We start from the raw sequence: 21,923 nt of genomic DNA, 5'->3' as shown, positions 1-21,923 counted from the left end.
TTGTAAGTGTAAAGATATTCTGTAAAACTCATTTACTCAAATAATAAAGTGTTTTCTCTTCATCCTTGAGTATTTTAATACTCTTTCACTCTGCAACTTTTGGATTTAGCTTTGGCCTCCTCTTGTTGCGACATTAATTCACCAGGTATATACAATAATGCGTAAGACTCAAATAGTGTTAACGAAACATGTGATTTATATGGAAGGAACCTTGACATACTCTACTGAAGCCAAAGGTTTTGTTTTGCTCTTTTTTTTTTAATTCCATCGTCTTGTTGGGTTGCTTTACAGAATACGCTCTACGTTTTCCTCTCCTCGTTGGACGACTCCCACAACAGAAGCCCAAAGCATACAACTTTTCTTTCCTTTTTTCTCAAGAATTAGAATAAGAAAACTTACCAAATTTTAATTAAAAATATAATTATAAGAAAATGATAAAATGCAATAATGGTCATACTCATATTATTGGAAATCAATTACTTGAATTAATAGCCACCTTTACTTTGGAATAATAGTCACCTTTGGAACATGAAACACTAACTGCCCATTCCAGATAATGGTAAGAATTTGAATGTTTATGGCCTGGTTTTGGCGTAACTGTAAACTTTAATATGATCTGACAGCACTGACTCATTAGATTCTCCTAATTGTATTTGTATTATTTGTATTTAAAAAATGTTTAAATGTATTTGAAGAAGATGTTGAAATGATTGTACCACTTAACACATTACAAATCAATTACTTCATCTAATTAAGGTTTCCAAGACTACCCATAAACAATAAAAGTTATGAACTGCAGCCACAAAGAAAAAGAAAAAGAAAAAATTGCTTTCAAACTTCGACCTCCATTATGATTCTATAATTATTCAAGACTCAATAAAATGAAATGTAAAACTGATCGATTCAAATTACAACATTTGCTAGCAAACATCATCAGTCATAGAAGACGTTCATTTTCTCACCAGCAGATACTTGAGGCAGACCAGGGATTGTTACCAAAAGAAACATGACGTTGCAACAAGAGCGGCAGACACTACAGTGATAAAGAAAAACGAAATTGAACATAGTACACAAATAATCACACAGATGATATTATTACTTCAAAATTACATTGAGATTCAATAGTGTTGTCAGATCCAACTTATTCAAAACTTGGATATGGATTTTGAGAAACCTAAATTCAAAATTACATTGAGATTCAATAGTGTTGTCAGATCTAACTTATTCTAAACTTGGATATGGATTTTGAGAAACCTAAACTCAGCACACTGTGAGCATTATCTCCAACATCAACATCACCATCACCAGAATCCATAATTTCCAAACCAAACATAGGTAGTAAAATAACGTGAAAAACATTGAAAAGCTTGTTATACAGAACTCAGCTTTTCCACACACTTCAGCCGTTGCTATAGCCAACAGGATACAAATCACTAAAAATAACTATAAACCTCGGGCTCAGACACGAGTCACATTATTGAAAGAAATCATTTGGGGAAAAGGAAAAAGGAGAGGCTACTTATATAATGCGAGTATGGCGACGACGGTCTGCACAATGGAGAGCAACAGTAGAGCAATTCCTCCCAACAGACCTAGCGTTTTCCACGGAGAAGAGAAATACTCCTTCACAAGCTCAGCCAATTGGACCCTAAATTTATTGTTGTAGTGGTTATGAACTTTTTCTGTCAGTCCATCGAAGGCACCATGGAGATTGACATTGACCCCCTTGCATAGACCGTTGAAGAGCTTGGCAACCTCTTCGTCGCTCCCGAGGTGGTTTGTCATGATTTTCCTTTTTCTGAGCAAAGCCACGTCTTCTGCGGAGTCGATTAACTGGTCCATCAAACGCACGTAACACGCAACGTAATTGAATGGATGAGATGGTTTGCACATCTCAAAAGCAATGAGGTTACGGAATAGGATCTCTGTGGAGTCTTTGATAGTGATGCGAGGAAGGCAAATTGTGTTCCTCGACTTGTCATATTTAATATTTGCGATGCCTCCGTCGAATCGCTCAAATTTGATCCCAGCGTTTTCTAATTCTATTGCGCGATGGATATGATCGCAGACGTGACCCTTTGCATTGCGTTTTGCGCTGCCTTGATCGGGGAGGTTGCAGTAGTGTGCGATGTCAGCCTTTGCATTGTCTTTTGCCCGCTCTTCGTCTTGGCGGGGGACGCTCACGTAGGCGTTCCCTGCATGTTCGATGTCGCGACGCTCGCCATGTGGAGAAACAATGAATCTGCTCAACGCACCAAGAAGATGGAACCTCGTGTAGGCGTTCGATGCATGCTCGCCATTCTGGGAATGCGCGATGTCGCGACGCTCGCCATGTGGAGAAACAATGAATCTGCGCAACCAATCAAGAAGATGATGGATTTCTTCATCATCTGCTTGCGGCCTGGACCATTCCAGTTCGTCATTGCGGAAAGGGTAGAACAAGGGCAAGAACGTTGGACGCATCATTTGGAAAACCTCCATCTCTGCATCAATATCCATGGAGTTGAGCTCCAATTTTAGTAGCTTTAGGAGAACGATGAACGGGATTTGATTCTCGAGCTTCAACATGTCGTTCAGTATATCCATTCCGGTATAAAGAATCTTCTTTTTCTCAAAAAGAGGTTCATAGCAGTTACCATCTTCTGGTAATGTGACGCCATTAAGAGTCCTCAATATTTCTAGAATAAAACAGCCGTCCAAAGTTAGCATCCTAGCGATTTTCTCTTCATCGCAATTGATTTTTTCTTCATAAATGTTCCTGATTTTCAGGATCTCCTCCGTTGCACACAAGGAGAAATCGTTGGCGAGATTATTGAACCTGATCGTCATCCTTTGCAGGGCTCTTTCTTTGTGACTGTCCATTGAACAAAGCTTTGCACTTTTGCGATGATATGGACCCAACGACACTCTTGTGGGAACATATGCTTCCCTTTTTACCCTGTCCGACATGAGGATGTCAGGAACTCTATATATGGATACAACGGACGACGATCGGAAGCGATTAAAGTCCCAACTCTCTTCAACTATAACGCTACACTCTCCTTGGGCTTCTTTCCCGTTAACTGATAATTTCGGTTGCTTCTGCGTCTGTCCATCGACACTCTTGAAGTGGGAGTCGGATGCTGCCATTTTATCAGGACATAAGAAGAGGATGATAACGTCTAACGCTTCAACATATGGTTACCACTACAGAAGTGACCCTCTTTATCGTAGCCTCTCTCCTAATCAACTACTCTATCAGCTAACCACCACTGACACATTACATGCCTCTCTCCTAATCAACTACTCTATCATCTAATCACCACTGACACATTACCTGAATTAATTACTTGGCTAGTTAGTTGGAAACAATATTTCAAGTTTCAGTGTTTTATTAATGAGTGGGGTTGTATATGTTCACAACTATTAATGAGTAAGGTTATATGTGTTTATAATTATATTAATGAGTGAGATTGTATATGTTCACAACTAGATAATGTACTTGCTTAAATCCAATAGTCTTTTAAGTATTAATGAATTAATAGCACAATAAATATTAATTGCCTATATATTCATGACAACTAATTTTTATTTTGAACAGAAACAACTATTTATTCCAACTAATCTTCATTTTAACCTACTGCAAAAGTGACTCATGTTTATCTTACCCTCTTTCCCCATCAACTACTTCAGCAGCTAATCACCACTCACACCTTCATTATAAATAGAAACAACTATTATTCCAACTAATCTTCATTCTAAACTGCTACAACAGTGGCTCCTCTTTATGGTAGCCTCTTTCCCAGTCAACTACTTCAGCAAGTAATCATAACTCACACATTATAGGAATTAATTACTAGGCTACTTATTGGGCAACCAATATTTAAGATGTTACCCACTCATAAATGGATGACGTTATATATGTCTATCTCTGAATAATGTACTTGTATAACACAGTAAATATTAATAAATGAATAACACAGTAAATATTAATTACTTACGCATTCATAACAACTAATTTTTATATTCATGACCACTCATACTCATCTTCAAACAACTATTCATTGCAACTAACCTTCATTCTAAATGGCTACAGCGATCTTCTCGTACCATTTAAAGAAGATAAAGCATAGATAGTGTAATAATTAACGAGTCAATGCCGTACCAAGAGATATACATTTGGTAGTTGATTATTCTTGTTGCGTTATAAAGAGATGTACATTTGGTAGTTGATTATTCTTGTTGCGTTATAAAGAGATATAATTTTGATGGTTGATTATTGTTGCGTTATATTTTAAGATGGTCTATAGAAATTTGTTTTTTAATAATATAACATAGTTAAAGTTTGTCCGTCTATCGTAAAAACAATTCCAATTCTAAATTTTGTGTTAATTCATTGTTACGTCTCAATTACAGTTCCCTGTTTTGTGTAACAATTCCATGCCCAGGTTCGATATATGTTTAATCTATTTTAATAATTATTTATGTAAAAAAATAAAAAAATAAAACACACTGATCAGAAATAACTAAAATCGGAAGCTTTAAAGTGTCTCCTAAATACGCAAGTGCGTCAATGTGCAACTCTAAATGCCTGGTCTAAAGTCATTTGGTTTACATATTCACATAATTTTCCATTTGACTCGTGCGAAAGGTGTTCTTTTCGATAGGGCCGAGTGATTGAATTCCTCTTTGTAAATTCAAAGGCTACAATAGTTCATTCATGTGGTGGCTAAATGCTTATCTTTGTCTAAATTTCATATGGTTTAATATTGGTATTTTTGTTGAATTATATTTCAATACTTTTTTTTTAAATAGTGGGAAAATTATCTTATTTAGTTGTGAAATTATAGTGGGGACAATTATTATTAATTGAAAATGCAAATGTAGGTTAATTATTATTGTTATTTCAAGAAAACCACATTTCTTGAAATTATTTGTTATTGGTCTGTAAAGTAGTTAGCTTTTACTCATTCCAAATGTCTTTGGCTCTTGAGCCATTAACCGTTTCCTTACATTGGAAAAAGACTAGCCCTTAACCAAATAGAGGCAATTTTAGAGTATAATCCAAGCCCATATATTTTAATATTGTTACAACTAAATTTTGAATTGTTATAGGGAATTATAATAATTTAAATAATGCACAAATGAACCAAATGATCAAGAAAATTCAAGTATTCAAAAATTGGAAAAGAAAATACTAAAAGCCTCAACTATAGAATTATCCACAAAACTTAAAATATCTATCCTCTCATATTAGAGATGGCATTTCATATTTAGTGAAAAGAAATTATCAATAACTTTTTTTTTAAATAGTGGGAAAATCTATCATAATTTAGTTGTCAAACCAACAATGGGGACAACATCACTGGATGTTGTTGATTCAACATTGTTAATCAAGGAAAACCACACAACATGTAATTATCTGTTGAGTTGAACAACGAAAACATAACCAACAAATAAATTTTAATTGCAGAAAATAACGACAACTAAACAAGATAGCGGAATTCCCCAAATCTAGGTGACCCTACGAATCCAGGCTCTCACTCTAAAGTGCGTAGCTTGCAGCTCCCACATGGCTCGTCCTCCACACCATGTGTCAATTACTCCCCCTCTTGCAAGCTAGCTTCCCTTGTATGAGATCTCTCTACTCCCGCATCCTACTATTAAACTCACAGTCCCCATGTTCATTCCCCTCATCAACTCTCCTTCTAACGTTCTCCACTCTCCTTCCCACATTCTCTTGAATGAACTTTTTGACATCGTGACTGCATTCTTGCTTTGCATGAACATGAATCAAGATAGGGGAAGAGGTTGTGGGCGCCCTCGTACCAGTTTCGATGATGTCGTCATTGTCACCATGTTTTACAATGGGATTCCTGAATCCATACAGAGAGAAGTCCTAGCTATGGAGGAATTTAAGTTGCGCAGGGGCCACCCAACACTTTGGGAACTCATGAACCTCCTTGCATGCCAACTGAAGTCACATGCCCAAGAGAAAATGAAATCGGTTGTCTAGATTGTTGAACTCTCCACTCACTAGAGTCCTGGTATCTCCTCTCTCAGATGACTCGCTAGAGACCTGGGTCTGGAATTTTCGCCCAACATTCTATCCTCTTCTTCCTTAGCTCCTTCCCCCTCCCACCCTCAGTCGGTTCGCTCCTCTTCCCTACCCTTTCCTTGCGCCCCCGTGGCTCATCCTCCTCCTTGCCAAACTCTGCACACTCACCTCCACCTCACCCCAACCCTCGGGGATGCTACATTTTAGAGGACCAGCCAGTGGACACAGACAACATGCAAGTTCATGGAATGACCCAGGTACAATGCGACTTGAGTGTGGCAATGATGTAGTTTCAATGTGGCAGAATTTAGCCCTCGGTGACATGGGAACTCTCAGGTTGGTTCTCCCACTACATTCATATATGTTTCTTGGTCACTTCTATTCCATCACCTTGAAGGCGAATAATTCAAAGCCACATGGCTCGTTGGCTCGATTATGTACCTTTTTTTCGCACATTGTGCATCATTTTCTTAGTTCATGCAACAATAATGTAATCTCTATTCTCAAAAGCATGACTTTGATCAATAGTTGTTCTATAATGCAAACAACAAAACTACAAGGCTCTGATTTCTGCATACTAGGTCAGAGTTCTTCCGCTCTACATCTATGGTTTCCTCCCTCAGAGGCAAAAAAATATCTCTTGACTGTACTTTCTGTAATTTCTTGCATCTTAATATAATGTGACTATATTTGCCTATAAAAAAAACAAGATAGTGGAATAATCAAACACATAAATTGATATAGTGTTTTACATAGTAAAACCCTCCTTGTGAGGGAAACATCCACAGGGAAATGATAATCGATATTCTTATTATTCAAGGTAGATTTTGAACAACCAACCAACTCATAGGCATAAATTATCCAACTATTCAACCCACTCTCCATTCTTTTCTTTTGTGTCCTTATTGCCTCTATAGGCTTACATGGATAAATAACAACCTGTCAAATTTTTTCTAAATCTATCCACAACTTTTAAAGGAATTATATAAGAATTTTTTTACATAAAACAAAAAAGTTCCTTTTATATGTTTTTTCCAAAAAAATATATTAGGATAAACAACCCAAACCAAAAGAACCGATTTTAGCTATTATCTCAAGAATATAGGGAAATAGTTGGCAACTTCTAACAAACTCCACCTTGAAAACAATTTACCTGATATATCATGCCCAAATTATTCATCGCCTTCCTTGCAAGCCAAGAGAAGTTAGGAACCATTTCAGCTTCTCTAAAAAAATTGTGTTTTTGAACATGTTTGCACAATTTTTCTTTGTATGGACTTTTTCCAGAGCCACTGCTCCACTTTCATCAATAAGTTATATTACAAAATGGTATTTAATAGGTATATTTTTTTTCTTACTATGATAAGCTAGATTCCTCACAAAATGAATAGCACTTTGACTATCACAAAATACTTTCACCTTGTCCTTCATCCTTCCAAACTCACCTAGCAAACCTTTTAACCAAATTGCATCTTTGCAAGCATGAAAGACAACTATGTATTCTACCTCAATAGTGGATAAAGTAACTATGTTCTGAAGCTTTGAAATCCAAATAACATATCCAACTGCAAGAGTAAAAACATACCTAGAAGTGGATCTCCTCTTTTCCAAGTGACCTGTAAAAGCTCAATCAACCTAACCACAAACTGAATCACTACTACCATCATAGGCAATACAATAATTACTTGTGCCTCTAAGATATTGAAGCACCCATTTCATTTTTGTGTAATTCACTTTACCTAGATTTTCCGTGTATCTAGTGACAACAACATTTGCATGTGAAATATCTAGTCTTGTAATAACCATTGCATACATTAAGAACCCTACTGCAATAGCATATGGTACATGAGAAAAATACTCCTTTTCTTCATCATTACTAGGACATAAACATAAAGAAAGATTGAAATTTGAAGCTAAAAGGATTTGAACATATTTCACACTATTCATACTGAATCTCAGAAGTATTTTCTCCACATACTTCTCTTGTGATAACCATAGCTTACCATTTATCTTGTCTCTGTGTATCTTCATGCTCGAGATTTTTTGTTGTTGCACCAAATCCTTCATCTTGAAAGTCCTAGCCAACTGAGCCTTTAACATGTTGATCTCAACAATTCTTTTTCTTTCTACAAGAATATCATCAAAATATAACACCAAAATAATGAATATGACATTTTCCAACTTTTGAAAGTAAACACAATGATTATACTCACTTTTGGTGAAATCGTAGCTCATCATGAAGGAATCAAACTTCTTGTACCATGGCTTGGGAGACTGCTTCAGGCCATACAATGACTTTTTGAGTTTGCAAACAAACCTCTTTTTTATTTTTATTTTGAACAAACCCTTCTAGTTGTTCTGTATATATATCCCCATCCAAATCCCCATGTAAGAATTATGTTTTGACATCTAGGTGCTCTAAATTTAGATAAAGTAATGCAATTAATGATAACAAAACTCAAATTTAAACAATCTTAACAACAAGTGAAAAAATATCATGGAAATCAATACCTTTCTTTTGAGAATATCCTCTTTCAACTAGTCTTGCTTTATAGCTATGAACAATATCATCAACACTTTTCTTCAATTTCTAAACCCACTTGCAACTAACAAATTTCATGTCGTTAGGAAGTTCCACTAGATTCCATGTCTTATTTCTTTATAGGGCATATATTTCTTCTTTCACTACTACTTTTGATTTATCACTATCAGATACTTCCATTGCTTCCTCATAAAAACTAGGTTGTCCATCATTAACATTTAAAGAAACATATGTAGCAAAATCATCATACCTTTTAGGAAAAGATCTGATTTGTGTAGATCTTTGTACAATTTGCTGCAATATTTCCTCAGTTTCGTGAGAAATTTTTGTATCCTCGTTTTCTTCTATAGGAGTTTCTTCATGAACATATTCTTGATCCTCCTCCCTTGAAGATGATTTAGTTTCCGATTGAACTCACTGAATCTGTGGTAGTTTTTCCTGTTTCATTTCACCATGTACATCTGATTTTATGAGTGACAATTCATTAAATATGACATCTCTGTTAATGATGATTTATGTGGGTAGTAGGATCCCACAATCTATATCCCTTAAATCTATCACCATATCCAAAAATGATTAGTCCTTTTTATTTTGGATCTAACTTAGAACATTGATTCTTTGGAATAAGAAAATAGGCATTTGTTGCAGTGGCTACAATCACCCTCCAAAATTTGGCCTTAGCTTCATTTTGGAGCCTCCATACCAACCATCCTTAGCACCATGTCTTATTTTGTCCCAGTACATATGCTTCATTTGAGTTTCAGTAGCTTACTAGCTTGTGTCTTCTAGCTTGTTTGCCTCCCACCTGTAAGATGAAATTTCGAAACTTGGTTACTTTCTAGTTGTTGGGCTCACTTGGAAAATTACGCAAATATAGAGGGGTACCAGCCTTCCTCTCTAGAATTGTGCAGGTCATCTAGGTAGTCTGCTTCTCTCCAGAAATGCGCAGAGCATCCAGGCAGCCTTCCCTCTGGAAATTGCGCAGAGAAGCCCATTATTGGGATTTTTCCAAAAAATTGTGTAGTTCTGGCAGACATCCAAGGTTTCAGTCCAGGAATTGTGGAGAGCCTAAGGGATAACCAGACCAGCTCAACACAAAAAATGCACAAAAGTCACTCAAAGGCTTACTGTCCATTGCATGTGCTTCCAAGTTGACCGGTTCCCTATAGGACTGAGCAATCTTGATTTGCATGCATGGGATTCTTTTCTTGAAAAAACATAAAAGAAAAAATAAAAAAACATGCCCAGATTTTAGGGATCCATTTTTAGCAGTTGGAGGTTACATGCAAAATTCGTTTTAGAAACCTCCCGCTAAGTGTCGCTTTTTCCTAGCTTTGTGGCATGCGTGTGACTCATAAGCCTTGATCTTATCAAAATTATTTATTCGACACTTCAGAGCTCATTCCTCACTTTGATCTTGGAGCTCTAGCATCCCACATCGCATCTAGGAGCATTTAGCACACTCATCTCAACATTTTCCAGGTAAGTCCACTTTTCATGTCTTTTGCTGCTTTTCTGTCACTTTTCATTTTTCGATTTGTGTGATTCTTGTTTTACTGGTTTCAATGAATGCTTGTTGTTGTTTTAATTCATGTTAGCTTGTAGAAGCATTGTTTCAAGTTTTCCACTGCATCTCACTCCTGTCGCATGCATGACACTCTTTTTGCACTAACGATCGTCGTTGCGGCGACTCGCTTCACACACTTACTTATTTTTATATTTACTGAATCTTGCACTCACTGTTTGCATTCATGTTCATTCACACATGTATACACTCAACATCACACATGCATTCAGACTTTTTTATGTTTTCATTCGCCCGTCGGTGGGTCTGGGCTGCCTTGGCCCAGACCTTGCCTTGCCCGGCTTGCACTACGCATTTCTGAGAGTGAAGGTTTTGCCTTCCTCCCAAAATTTGCGCAGAGCTTTCCCAACACTGGCCTACAGGCTTTCTCTGCACAATTCTGAGAGGCAGTGCCCTGATGGCCCCGAGAATTGCGCAGATGCATTTGACTGGGTTGCGGCCATTGCTAATTGAAACTGCACATTGCGTAGTTTCAATCCTTAGAAGGCCAAGTTAGACTATGATCTGCGTAGTTTCAACATCCACTTAGCCCACTGACAGTCTGGACTATGCTGTACGCAGTTTTGGCAGTCAGTCTCCTAGTCGCTCTATGAAAATTGTGCAATATTTCAGTCAGTCACCCAGGGGTGTTGCATGTCAGTCCTCAAGTTGTTTTGGTTTTCAACTGACATTGTGCTTTCCATGAGTGTTTCTCTGTCTCCAGGTATCACAAGTGTTCGTCTGTCTCTCAGCAGTATAGGTACAATGGCTTCCAAGAGAGCAGGGTCAAAGGACACTGTTGAGAGTGCAACTGGAGATGCAGTCGAGCAAGTGTCTATAAGCTTTCCCATCTATGAAGACATTAAGTTATTCATAGAGAAGGAGATCAAGATGAAATGGCAGGACATTAATGACACCTTTTCATGCACATTTGAGGAGAACCTGGAAGACCGCAGGGTCTATATCAACATACACAAGTCTGGCTTATACTGCATTGCATGTAGGTATCCAACGTTTCCATGCACAGACATGATCCACTAGATTGTCTCGCATTCTGATCCAGAGACAATGATGTTGAGCAATGTTAGTGGAACAAAACTTTCCACCTTCAAGGAAAAGGACTTTCAGGAGATGTATCACTTGGCACAGTTGGTGATCACGATGGATACACCCTTCACCAAGCCCAACAATAGTGCAAACTCAAGAGACATCTTGAAGAGCTGGGTGAAAGAGCCATCCAAGTTTATGACGACACCCAACCAAGTTTACAAGGCAAGGATATTGTGAAAGGCATATCAGCTCTTGGTCATCTTCTCATGCTACTTATATGGCCAAGAGAGCACATAACCTTCCCGCAGAGTTGGGTGATTGTGTTGGATTAGTTAGCGAGCGAAGGAAGACCTTTCAACTGGTTCGACATGTTGGCTCTTAGGTTGAAGGAACAAGTGGCAGAAGCTCGACATACACCTAAGGGTCAGCAAGGGAAGCTATTCATGTCGACTTACTTACTTGATGCAGTCTGTGCCCGTCAGCAGTTCCCAGGCTTGGGTTGGGCATGGATACCTTCAAAAACCTTTATGCACACTTATTGTAGGTTGTTCTTTGAATGCAGCTTCCGTGGAGTTATCATATAGCTATTAGACCACTTCCTCACCCTAGTATACAAGATTCTGTTTGAACAGGATCCACCTTGCATGTCGCAGGAAGCAATGGAGGCATTGATCAACATAACATATTGGTATGCCTCACCGCTTGGCACGTTCATTTGTATGTACAACATGGAGAAGGCTCCGCATGTTTTACCAAAGTTTTCCATGGGTAACCTCGTCATGCAAGAAGTGTCATATCACATCATGACAAGGTTGTCAGCGAGACTGCACAAGAAGAAGAAGGAACCTTAGCTTGCTATTCCTTTGCAGATCGGGTTGTATGAGATCCAGAATCTCAAGCATGTTGAGGCTGAGATGTAGGAATTCAAGAGATTCACCTTCGACACCAGAAGTTTTAATCCGTATGACCTGCATTACTTAGTAAAGGACCATGGTGTAAAAGTGTGTCATCCTTGGATCCACGGGGCATGTCATTGACCTAAGGAAGACCCATGGAGATACTGTTATCACTTCTCAAGGCTTAATGAATTGGTCAACATAGCTATAGAGTGGTTATCAAAGAAGAAGGCAGTAGCATCCCAGGCAGAAGCATCATCACCAGTAGTAGAGGGCAGCAGACTTGTGCTTGACAAAGGCAAGAGAAAGGTTGTTGACATTGCGGAAGCAGAGAAAAGCTGCAAGTTCAAAGTAGATCCACTTGTGTTGAGAGTAGATTTGGAGATTGAAGCTAAGAGGCGATAGCACGAAAGAAGGATCATGCAAAGGTAGAGGGAGAAGCAAAACTGGAGGAAGCAAAAAAGGAGTTACAGGGATTGAAGCAACAACTTAGGGAAGAACCGAAGCTACGCAGAAGAGAGAAGGAAGCGCAACAGTAACAACATGCACACATTGATGAAACTGCGCCCATACAGGTTATGGACTCATCCGTGTAGCTGGCATAGAGAAGACAGGGTGAGAAGTCGTAGGAGCATGACTTTGCTCAAGAGATTGAACAGATGCTAGAGCAGATGGACATGGTTATGGTTCAACTTGAGTTAGCTCAAGACATTGACCTCATATCTCAGAACAAAGAGGTCACCCCATCAGCTTCACCAGATCCGAAAGACAAGCAAGTACCAAGTGATCAAGGAGACACTGAAATCCTTGAAGACAATCCAGAGGCGGAGATGAACACCATACCTTTCGACAAGTCATAACATAGAGTTGTGCAGTCACACAAAGCGCCTACTCCAGATGTCCATGTATCTCCTGAATAGTTTGAAGAATGAATGGTCGTGTTTGATGTGCGTAGAACTCTAGTTGCATTGGCCGACGCTACCAAGACATATGCTGAGGCTACCGACTTAAGTGTTAGATTCTTGATAGGTGAGAATGAGTGTATGGTTAATGCGTTACAAGCGGAAAAGAAGGGAGGAAATTAGGTTACAACATCCACCAAAGCAGAGTTGAGCAGAGCAATACTAGATGAAGTATCGTCTCTTGAGACACTCATGCGGAAGCTATACTTTAGGTTCATCACCGTGCATAAGTCAGTTGTCCATCTCAATGGTTGGCAACAACGCTATGCTAGGAGAGCACGCATCTTGTCAGACTTACACACTGTTGTCAATCACACGCAAATATAGAAAATGAGGTATAAAGGAGCCCCATTGCACTTTCCAAAGATGATGAACCCAAAGGTGGTAGAGTTGAAGGCACACATCTGGAGTCTGATCTGGAACTATGATGAACTCCTGCAGCTCATCATGAGCTTGCAAGCTTCACATGCATGTGTGTTCAGGAGCATGGATGTCATTGTGCGCATGCATGTAATCCAATCCATTGGCACACTCATTGAAGTGAAGTCAAAGAACCAAGTCCAACTAGAGCTGGACATGTACTTTGATTAGTTGATGCGCGTAGCCACCAATGCAAACTTGCAGATGAGCATATATCAGTATGTTGTTGGTCCGACTGCACTCAAGACTATGATGCTCATGTTATCTGACGAGTTGGACAGAGGTGCCAAATTAGTGTACTTGGATGCAATAGAGGCAAGAGTTCGCTTTCAGAAAGATATCACCACAGAGCACGTGGACACCATAACATACTACCAAGCTTGGTATTAGTTTTCAATTTTCGATCATCGAGAGGATGTCGAAGAGTTAGTATTCCCACAACTTTTTGAGTCTTAGTGATGTCTAGCATGGCTTACTCAAGGCCATTTTTGTCTCACATGGCTACATGTGTATATTGTATTGTAAACATGTTGTAAAAGTGAAAGACCAAGTGTCAACAGTAGAATGTAACAGTCATGTGTAAGTTGAAGAGTCATGAGGGTAGGTGAAGAGTCACGAAGGGGGAATGTCAAGGGTCACCCCACCCTTTTTTATTTATAGAACTTCATAACTCATTGTACAGGCTTTTGGGAGCCAAGCTTCCTATAGGATAACTTAGAGAAATCTTGGAGTGTATTGTAACGATCCTTTGCTTCTCCACAGTGCAGAGCTAGTACATCGCTTTGGAGGAGCAGGTGGCAGTGACTGTAATGTTCCGCTATCGAGTCTAGTTGAAGTCATGATTGTATGTATGATTAGATATTTCACTCTTTTAATATAACATAGCTAGCATGTTTCATGCATATGTTGTTATTGTAGTTCGACTGTCCCAGTTACTTTAATCATGTATGTAGCTGTAATTTACACATGTATGTATGGATTATTCCGTATGTGTTTTTATCCTCGGTTATGCTTATTTTCATCTCGTGATGCCTTTCTAATCGTGTGTTCCCTTTCAAGCTACGTGCTATCACTGGTTTCTAAGGGGCACACTCACTCCCCCTTCTATGTGTCAGAGCCTTTTATGCACCTCCCCCCGTGCCACCTCGACGGCCTGCCCGTCCGCGGGGTGGCGGGCCACTGGGGTGGTGTGGGGGGAGGCTGTGGCAGCCCCCCTGTGCCACCCCAGTGACCTACCCGCCTGCGAGGTGGTGGGTGATTCCGGGAATCGCCCTGCCACCCCACGGTCAGGCGGGCCAGCCATGCTCATCGCCCCTAACCTACGGGCCTGTTTGGCCGTCGTGAGCTTTACCGGGCCCACCATGCCCACGATGGACGTATTGGTTAATTTGGCTCGCAAAAAGTTTTAATTTTTAAAAAAAATTCTACTTCATTAAACTTATTTAATATTAAAATTTTCAAGGAAAAAAAAATTAACTAACCTTTCAATTGCTAGAATCCTCCGTTGAATATGTTGTTGATAGCAATGTAGCTACTCCACAAATTCGTTCAAAGTCTTTCAACGACCTTAGAAAACCTTGATGTGATGTGAGTAATAGTGATAATGGAATTTATTATATAGGTGAAATTACGGAGATGTTTTACTGTACGGTTAATATGGGATTAATTTGTTTAAAAAAAAATTAACATGTTAATTTTTTATGGCGACGAAGGAAAATATGATAAAGCAAATGTTATGGAAATGTTTTACAGCAGGGTGAATGTGGGATTAATTTGTTTTATAATGTATTATAAAAATTAAAAAAAAAAACATTCAATTGTTTAGTAAATATTATATAGTTTAACTATTAAAATAATTTAGGTAAAAGTTGTAGTTTACAATTTTAACTTTAATGATTTATTTCATAAAAAAAATTAGTTTGCATTTTTCAATAAGTTGTAGAATAAAATAATGAAGGGAAATAAATCTAACAAACTTTTTGGAGGGAAAATTCCATTCTCTAGGCTATATAATATCTTTAGGAGACTCTCCATTTGTATCATTCAACATCTTCTATTTGAAAGGGATGGATTGTACTGATAGTGAAGTTTCGATTTGTACAACATCAACATCTTCATCGCGTAACAACTCTATTCATATTGATGAATATAGCAGGAATTATTCCACTATGAATAGAAAGTCAATTCTTCCACTTAGTCCTAATCCTAAGGACTATGAGAGTAGCACTGATGAAAGAGGAGATGGAGAATTTCAAATAAATAAAGAGTCACAGATTCCACTTAGTCCTAATTCTAAGGACTATGAAAGCAACAGTGATGAAGAGCATGATGAAAAATTTCAAAAGAATGGAGTGTCACGGTGTCCACTTAGTCCTAATTCTAAGGACTATGAGAGCAACAATGATGAAGAGCATGATGGTGAAGTTCAAAAGAATGGAGTGTCACGGTGTCCACTTAGTCCTAATTCTAAGGACTATGAGAGTAGCAGTGCTGAAGAGCATGATGACGAATTTCAAAAGAATGGAGTGTCACGGTGTCCACTTAGTCCTAATTCTAAGGACTATGAGAGCAGTAGTGATGAAGAGCGTGATAACGAATTTCAAAAGAATGGCGTGTCACGGTGTCCACTTAAGGACTATGAGAGCAGCAGTGATGAAGAGCATGATGATGAATTTCAAAAGTATGGAGTGTCACAGTGTCCACTTAGTCCTAATTCTAAGGACTATGAGAGCAGCAGTGATGAAGAGCGTGATGATGAATTTCAAAAGAATGGAGTGTCACGGTGTCCACTTAGTACTAATTCTAAGGACTATGAGAGTAATAGTGATGAAGAGCGTGATGATGAATTTCAAAAGAATGGAGTGTCAAAGTGTCCTCTTAGTCTTAATTCTAAGGACTATGAGAGTAGCAGTGATGAAGAGCGTGATGATGAATTTCAAAAGAATGGAGTGTCACGATGTTCTCTTAGTCCTAATTCTAAGGACTATGAGAGAAACAGTGATGAAGGACATGATGATGCACTTAGTCCTAATTATAATAAGTATAAAGGTAGCAGTGACAAAAGACAGGATGTAGCATTTTCAGTAAGTAATCAGTCACATTTTCGACGTAGTCCTAATTCTATGGACTATGAGAGCAGCAATGACAATGCACATGAGGAAGAATATCAAATAAACATCGAGTCAAAATTTTCCATTCAGTTTGAATTCTAAGGACTATGACAGTAACATTGAAGAAGGGGAAGATGAAGAATATCCTCCAAGTCAGTATTTGAAAAGCACAACTGATCATAGTGTGGATAACATTCCTCTTAATGATGATGAAAATCCTTATACAAATGATGATCCGATGATGGAGATGTTGCCAAGAAATATTGTATCGAGCAGTAGGAGCATACCTTTTTGTATCAATGCAAGATGTTCTAGTTATACAAGGGGTAGAGTAGAATATCTGACGAGAAGAAGTTCTATCAACGCTCTCATTTCAAGTGAATGTTGCTAAAAAGATTGCTTGAAACATATGGATTTCAAATTTGCATTAGAGAGCAGGAAGAGATATTTGTCAATGAATAAAAGCATGCAAAATTCATATTTAGTTAGGTGCATGCAATCTAAATTATCAGGTTATGATTATCATATTAGGACTTTATTTATCTGTAGAAAGGCTTTCAAAATGTTTCATTCAATTGGGAATTTTCGTCTCTCGAGAATTCAAGAAAAATTGGAAAAGGATCCCACATTTTATTCAAAAGTACGTCATAAAAGACAGTTTGGGCCATTATCAAATACTGCAATGTCATGGATAAAATATTTCTTTTCAAAGCATGGAGAGTGTATGCCAAATAGAGAGACAATACATATTCCAAATAATTTTTCAAGATGAGAAATCTACAACTTATACAAAGAATATGCAGAAGGTGCTGAGGGACATGGCCGGTTTATTACATATCAATATTTTGTGAAGGTATGGAAGAAAAAATTCAACAATGTCCATATTCCTAAGAAGACAAGGATGGGGATTTGTAGTACATGTGCTTCTCTTAAATAAAAAAGGGACAAATTTGAAGGGTTAGAAAGAGGTAAGCATTCATAACTTTAACTTTTAAAATTGTATAGTCATCAACTATGAAAACATATTTCTTAATGGATTTCTTTTATGTTGTGTAGATTCAATTGTCAAAGAACTTTAGGAGCATCGCGAACAATAAACAAATGAAAGGAAAAAGTTTTACAAGCATTGAAAGAAGTGTTATGATAATCCGAATAAATATTTGGGTTTGATAATTGATGGTATGGACTATAAGAAAACACTTTTACCACATTTTGTTCGCACACCCAAAAATTTACAGGAGGAAAATTTTATTTAGTATCACTTGGTCATTTGTATGGTCTTCAATGGGAAAATGTTTCAAAAGTGTACTTCACAACTTCAAATATTCATAATGATGCAAATCTGACCATGGTAATCTTCCTGAAGTTTTGTATCTACAATTGGACAACACTTGCCGTGAAAACAAAAATCAAGTTGTTTTTGGATATCTAAACATGCTTGTTGAATTGAGAATTTTTCAAAAGGTAAAGGTTGGTTTCCTTCTTGTTGGGCACACTCATGACCATATTGATCAGATGTTCAGTTGTTTTTCAGTCACATTGAGGAGGTGTTAGAGTCGGTCTTTACATCCCTCTGTCAGAGATCACTTCTCTTATTGCATTTCATTTTTTAAGTGTCTCATACAGTTCATTCATCTGCATTCCGTTATGGGCATGCCATAATTTGACGGAAGGGCCTTGTCACTCATTCCCCTCATGTAATCTACCTGTTGGCTCATGTGTGTTCATTTAAAAAAAACATATACAATCTTTTTATCTTGAAAATTGCAAAAGTTGTCTTTAGGGTTTCATGGTCACTTAGGTCTAGGGTTTTATTAGGGTTTTGTCAAAAAATGTGTCAGAGTGTTCAATAATTCCCAGCAGGCCATGAGGATTTTTTCAACATCAATAAATTTCATCGCCAAGTGTTCGCAAATGTGTTTTTCCTCAAAACTCTGTTTTGAGGAAAAAACAGAGTATTTAGCATTTATTGTACAAAATCATGAAAGTTTTTGTTTTCCTCATTGTAAATTCATTCATCTGCACCCTGGTTTCTTTCCTTAGCCTAGAAGCTCCAACACCTGCAAAAACAAGCAAGCTCAGGTCATTAAATTCATCACAAAGTGAAAAAGCAGTGAAAAATGTCCAAAAATAGAGTTTGTAAAATGAAGTCAAATACAAAACATTATAAAAGTGGGTTTCATAAGCCAAGATTTCAAAAGCTCTTTGTTTATAAGTGATTCCTTCATGTGATAAGCTCATTTGCAAAAGAGAAGCAAGATAGAGCAAATTGGGTGAGTGAGTGTGAGCATTGGGTGAAAATCTTTGTAAGAAGACCGGCGCGGCGCATTGAGCAGGAGGCGCGGCACACTGGGCTTCAGAACACAGTGTATTTTTGCACGGGTGCGACGCATATAGTCAGAGGACCCAAAAATCACCAGAACGACCTCCAATCGCCAAAATCGCACGAGTTCACCTTGTTCCAAGTAGGTTGAGCTTCACCTCTACTGTTTATCCAAGTTTGGTGTTGATGTTATGATGGTTGATGTGGTGAGTGTTTAAAAACAATCAAACCCTATCATTTCAAATTCCTCAAACAAAAATATCTGCCTAGGGTTTTGAAAATCTATTTTGCTACCAATTCATCTTCCCTCCATCATTCCCTTACCCCCATTTTTCCCCTGTTTCATGGTTCCCTAAGTTCCCCTACCCCCTAAATTCACTAATACCCTATCCCAAGTTCCCTTTCCCAAATTTCTTATTATAAAATCCTAAACCCTAATCCTATACAAAAACTCCCATAACAACCCTTTTTTCGCTAACTAATTCTGTCCCAACAATCCCAAATTTCCCATTATTTTCCCCTCTCCTAACAATCCCTTGTTTCACTGTTTTCCCTTGGTAGCAGAGGTCAAACAATCTTCAAAGGCAGTCCAAACACAATTTGACATATCAACACCTATCTCTTCAAGGCAGTTTGTTCACCAGCAATTATGGCATCAGATCCTTCATATGATTATGAAGAGGAGACCCAAAGTGATTCACCCACGGAGGGACATGCACCCCGGAGGCATCATAGAGGTGGCAGACATATCAGAGAAGAACCCACCACTCTTACCGAGTTGCAGGCCTATCCTCTTGCCATGTTTTGTTTCCAACATCAGTCATGCTATGAATTTTGTGAGAAGGTTGCTCATATTTAGTATCATCGTGAGTTGGCCTGCTTATTTATGATGCATTTGCATGGTGATCAAGCCACTCTTGCTGGTGTTACCTTCACATTAACACCAGAAACCATTTCATTGGCAACCGGCATACCAAACATTGGAGAACCATGGAATAAGAGACATAAGATTGACTAGCAACACTATGAACCATACATCGAACCTGGTTTTCTGAGGCAGCTTAGGAGAGTGTTTCCTTTTCGGTTTCTCAAGGATGAGTATGCTCCTTTAATGAAACTCATCATGAAGTATTTCACCTGTGAGGGCCAGTTCTCCCGCTTGTATGCTTATCACATCAGGTTGCTGATGCATTTCACTCGGGTACGGATGATAAACATTCCTTATTTCATATGCCGAAACATAGAAAGGATGACCACCCTTGTGCAGCACAAGACCCCTCAGCAGCAACTTAACAATGTTTATCATTTTGCTCTCATCAAGATTGTGGTTGTTCATCAGCTTGGATTACAGGGCATCACTTGGGATGAATTCATCTCACGTGAGTTTTTTAGAGCTTCACAAGGACCATCAGAGGTTAATCATGAGACAGGTGGACCTTCTCATCAGTATGAGGGCCATGAGACCGCTAGTGTGCCGGTGTTAATCTCTTAACAGAGAGGCACTAGATGGTTGTTTGCAGCAACGAAGCGAGTGTTATCTCCACTGGGGGTGGAAGGGGCCTCGTTTCCTCCATCAGCATAGCAGGTTCAGGACCGAGGCAAGAGGTCTCTGCAGGAGGAAGGACCATCAGGTGAGCGAGAGACTGATTTCATCCTCATTGAGGGTGATGATACTGACATGGGCCCACCGAGTGCAAAACTTAGAGAGATCATTCAGGAGCAGCAGGCGGACATTGATGCCTTGTCCACCAACTTGGATAGAGACCAGTGGACTATACAGTATTTGGAGTATAGGAACAAGCAGCTTGAGGATCAGCAGGTGGTGATGGAGTTACAGAACATTCGGCAAAACTGCTAAAGTGCCTGAAGGAGGAGGATGGAATTCACTTCCTTGGAGCAAGAGATCAATGCCGATAGGGAGTCATGGCTCGAGAGAGTCAATATACACTTGGAGAGGAAGCTAGAGAAGGAAATAAATGAGAATAATATGCTTAGAAACTTGTCATATCATTACTTGTCCCTAAACTTGGTGTGCCAAGCAAGAATCAGGAATTTGAAAGCAAAGCTAAAGAGAGCATCAAAGAGGAAAAAAGAGGATGAAGGAATTCAAATATTGGCTGAGGCTTACTTCGCCCATCAAAGCACTTGATAGAGATGACTCGGCCCAAATTTCAAGAAATTTGGAGCAATTTTTGTATTTTTGAAAATTTTTGGCACAAAAACAGAGTTTTCCTCCCTATGCACTGCGCCACGTGGCGCTCACTTTTGCTAGGGGGCTCTAAATCACAAAAAATATGCATTTTTGGATTTGGCATGCAAAATTACACTTGTCTACCTATGGCCAAGAAATTTGGGCAGGTTTTGGGCCCTCAAAACGTCAAAAAATACTCAAAAATGACCTCACTGCACCTATTTTGACACAAAGGAAGAAGTCTTGGGAAAATGGACCTATTGGAGGGGAAAATGGAGGCCAAATTGAAAAATTCTACCTGGGTTGGAAAGTAGATAGGTAGACCTTTCCAGCAAGCACACCTGGAGCTCATTTGGACATCGGGAAGGCCTCCAAAAGGCAGTCCAAATAGGTGCTACGCATAGAGAATTAGGCGCTACACATAGAGGAAAAATTGCCAGTTTGACCAAGTTTTGCTCTGTTTTTCGCCCAGTTTCACCTAGTTTGACTTTTTCACTTTCCTAATGGAAAATTTATGATGTAATTTGATGAAAATTGATGGATTATGATGTAAATATGTTTGATTTTCACTTGTAGAGGTAGATTCATCAGTTTAGAGGTTGTTTCAAACTGAATGAATCAGTTCCCTTGTTTTTAGAGGCATGCTGTTATCTTGCCTAGTTTATAGTTCTCAGTTTAGAATCAGTTGGATTAGCTCCTAAACTCATGAGCTCGACCCCTAGAGGCAAGGATGAGCTATGTTTGTCTATATTATGTTGTTTTTCAGTCATTAGCATGGTTGGACACTTGGGATTGCTTGGCATTCCATTGTACATCTGATTTCTACAA

The 21,923-nt window shown here is 38.6% G+C and overlaps 1 protein-coding gene across 1 annotated transcript; it reads right to left on the bottom strand.

Annotated features, from left to right (window-relative positions):
- Positions 1-1,173: 1,173 nt before the first annotated feature.
- Positions 1,174-3,129, bottom strand: LOC149233455 (putative UPF0481 protein At3g02645). Its single transcript, XM_089382198.1, has one exon. The coding sequence runs from the start codon at positions 3,127-3,129 to the stop codon at positions 1,516-1,518; it is 1,614 nt and encodes a 537-aa protein (XP_089238324.1). The 3' UTR covers positions 1,174-1,515.
- Positions 3,130-21,923: the final 18,794 nt, after the last annotated feature.

This window comes from Pinus tabuliformis, chromosome J (assembly GCF_031772625.1).
Source record: "Pinus tabuliformis cultivar Carrire ecotype Pingquan chromosome J, CPIR1, whole genome shotgun sequence".
NCBI classification, from domain to species: Eukaryota; Viridiplantae; Streptophyta; class Pinopsida; order Pinales; family Pinaceae; genus Pinus; species Pinus tabuliformis.
The sequence above is the reverse complement of the archived record's forward strand: the minus strand, read 5'-3'. Positions and strand labels throughout refer to the sequence as shown.

What these genes read in the sequence shown, in the direction of transcription:
- LOC149233455 (XM_089382198.1), bottom strand. Translation starts at nt 3,129, where the DNA reads ATGGCAGCATCCGACTCCCACTTCAAGAGTGTCGATGGACAGACGCAG.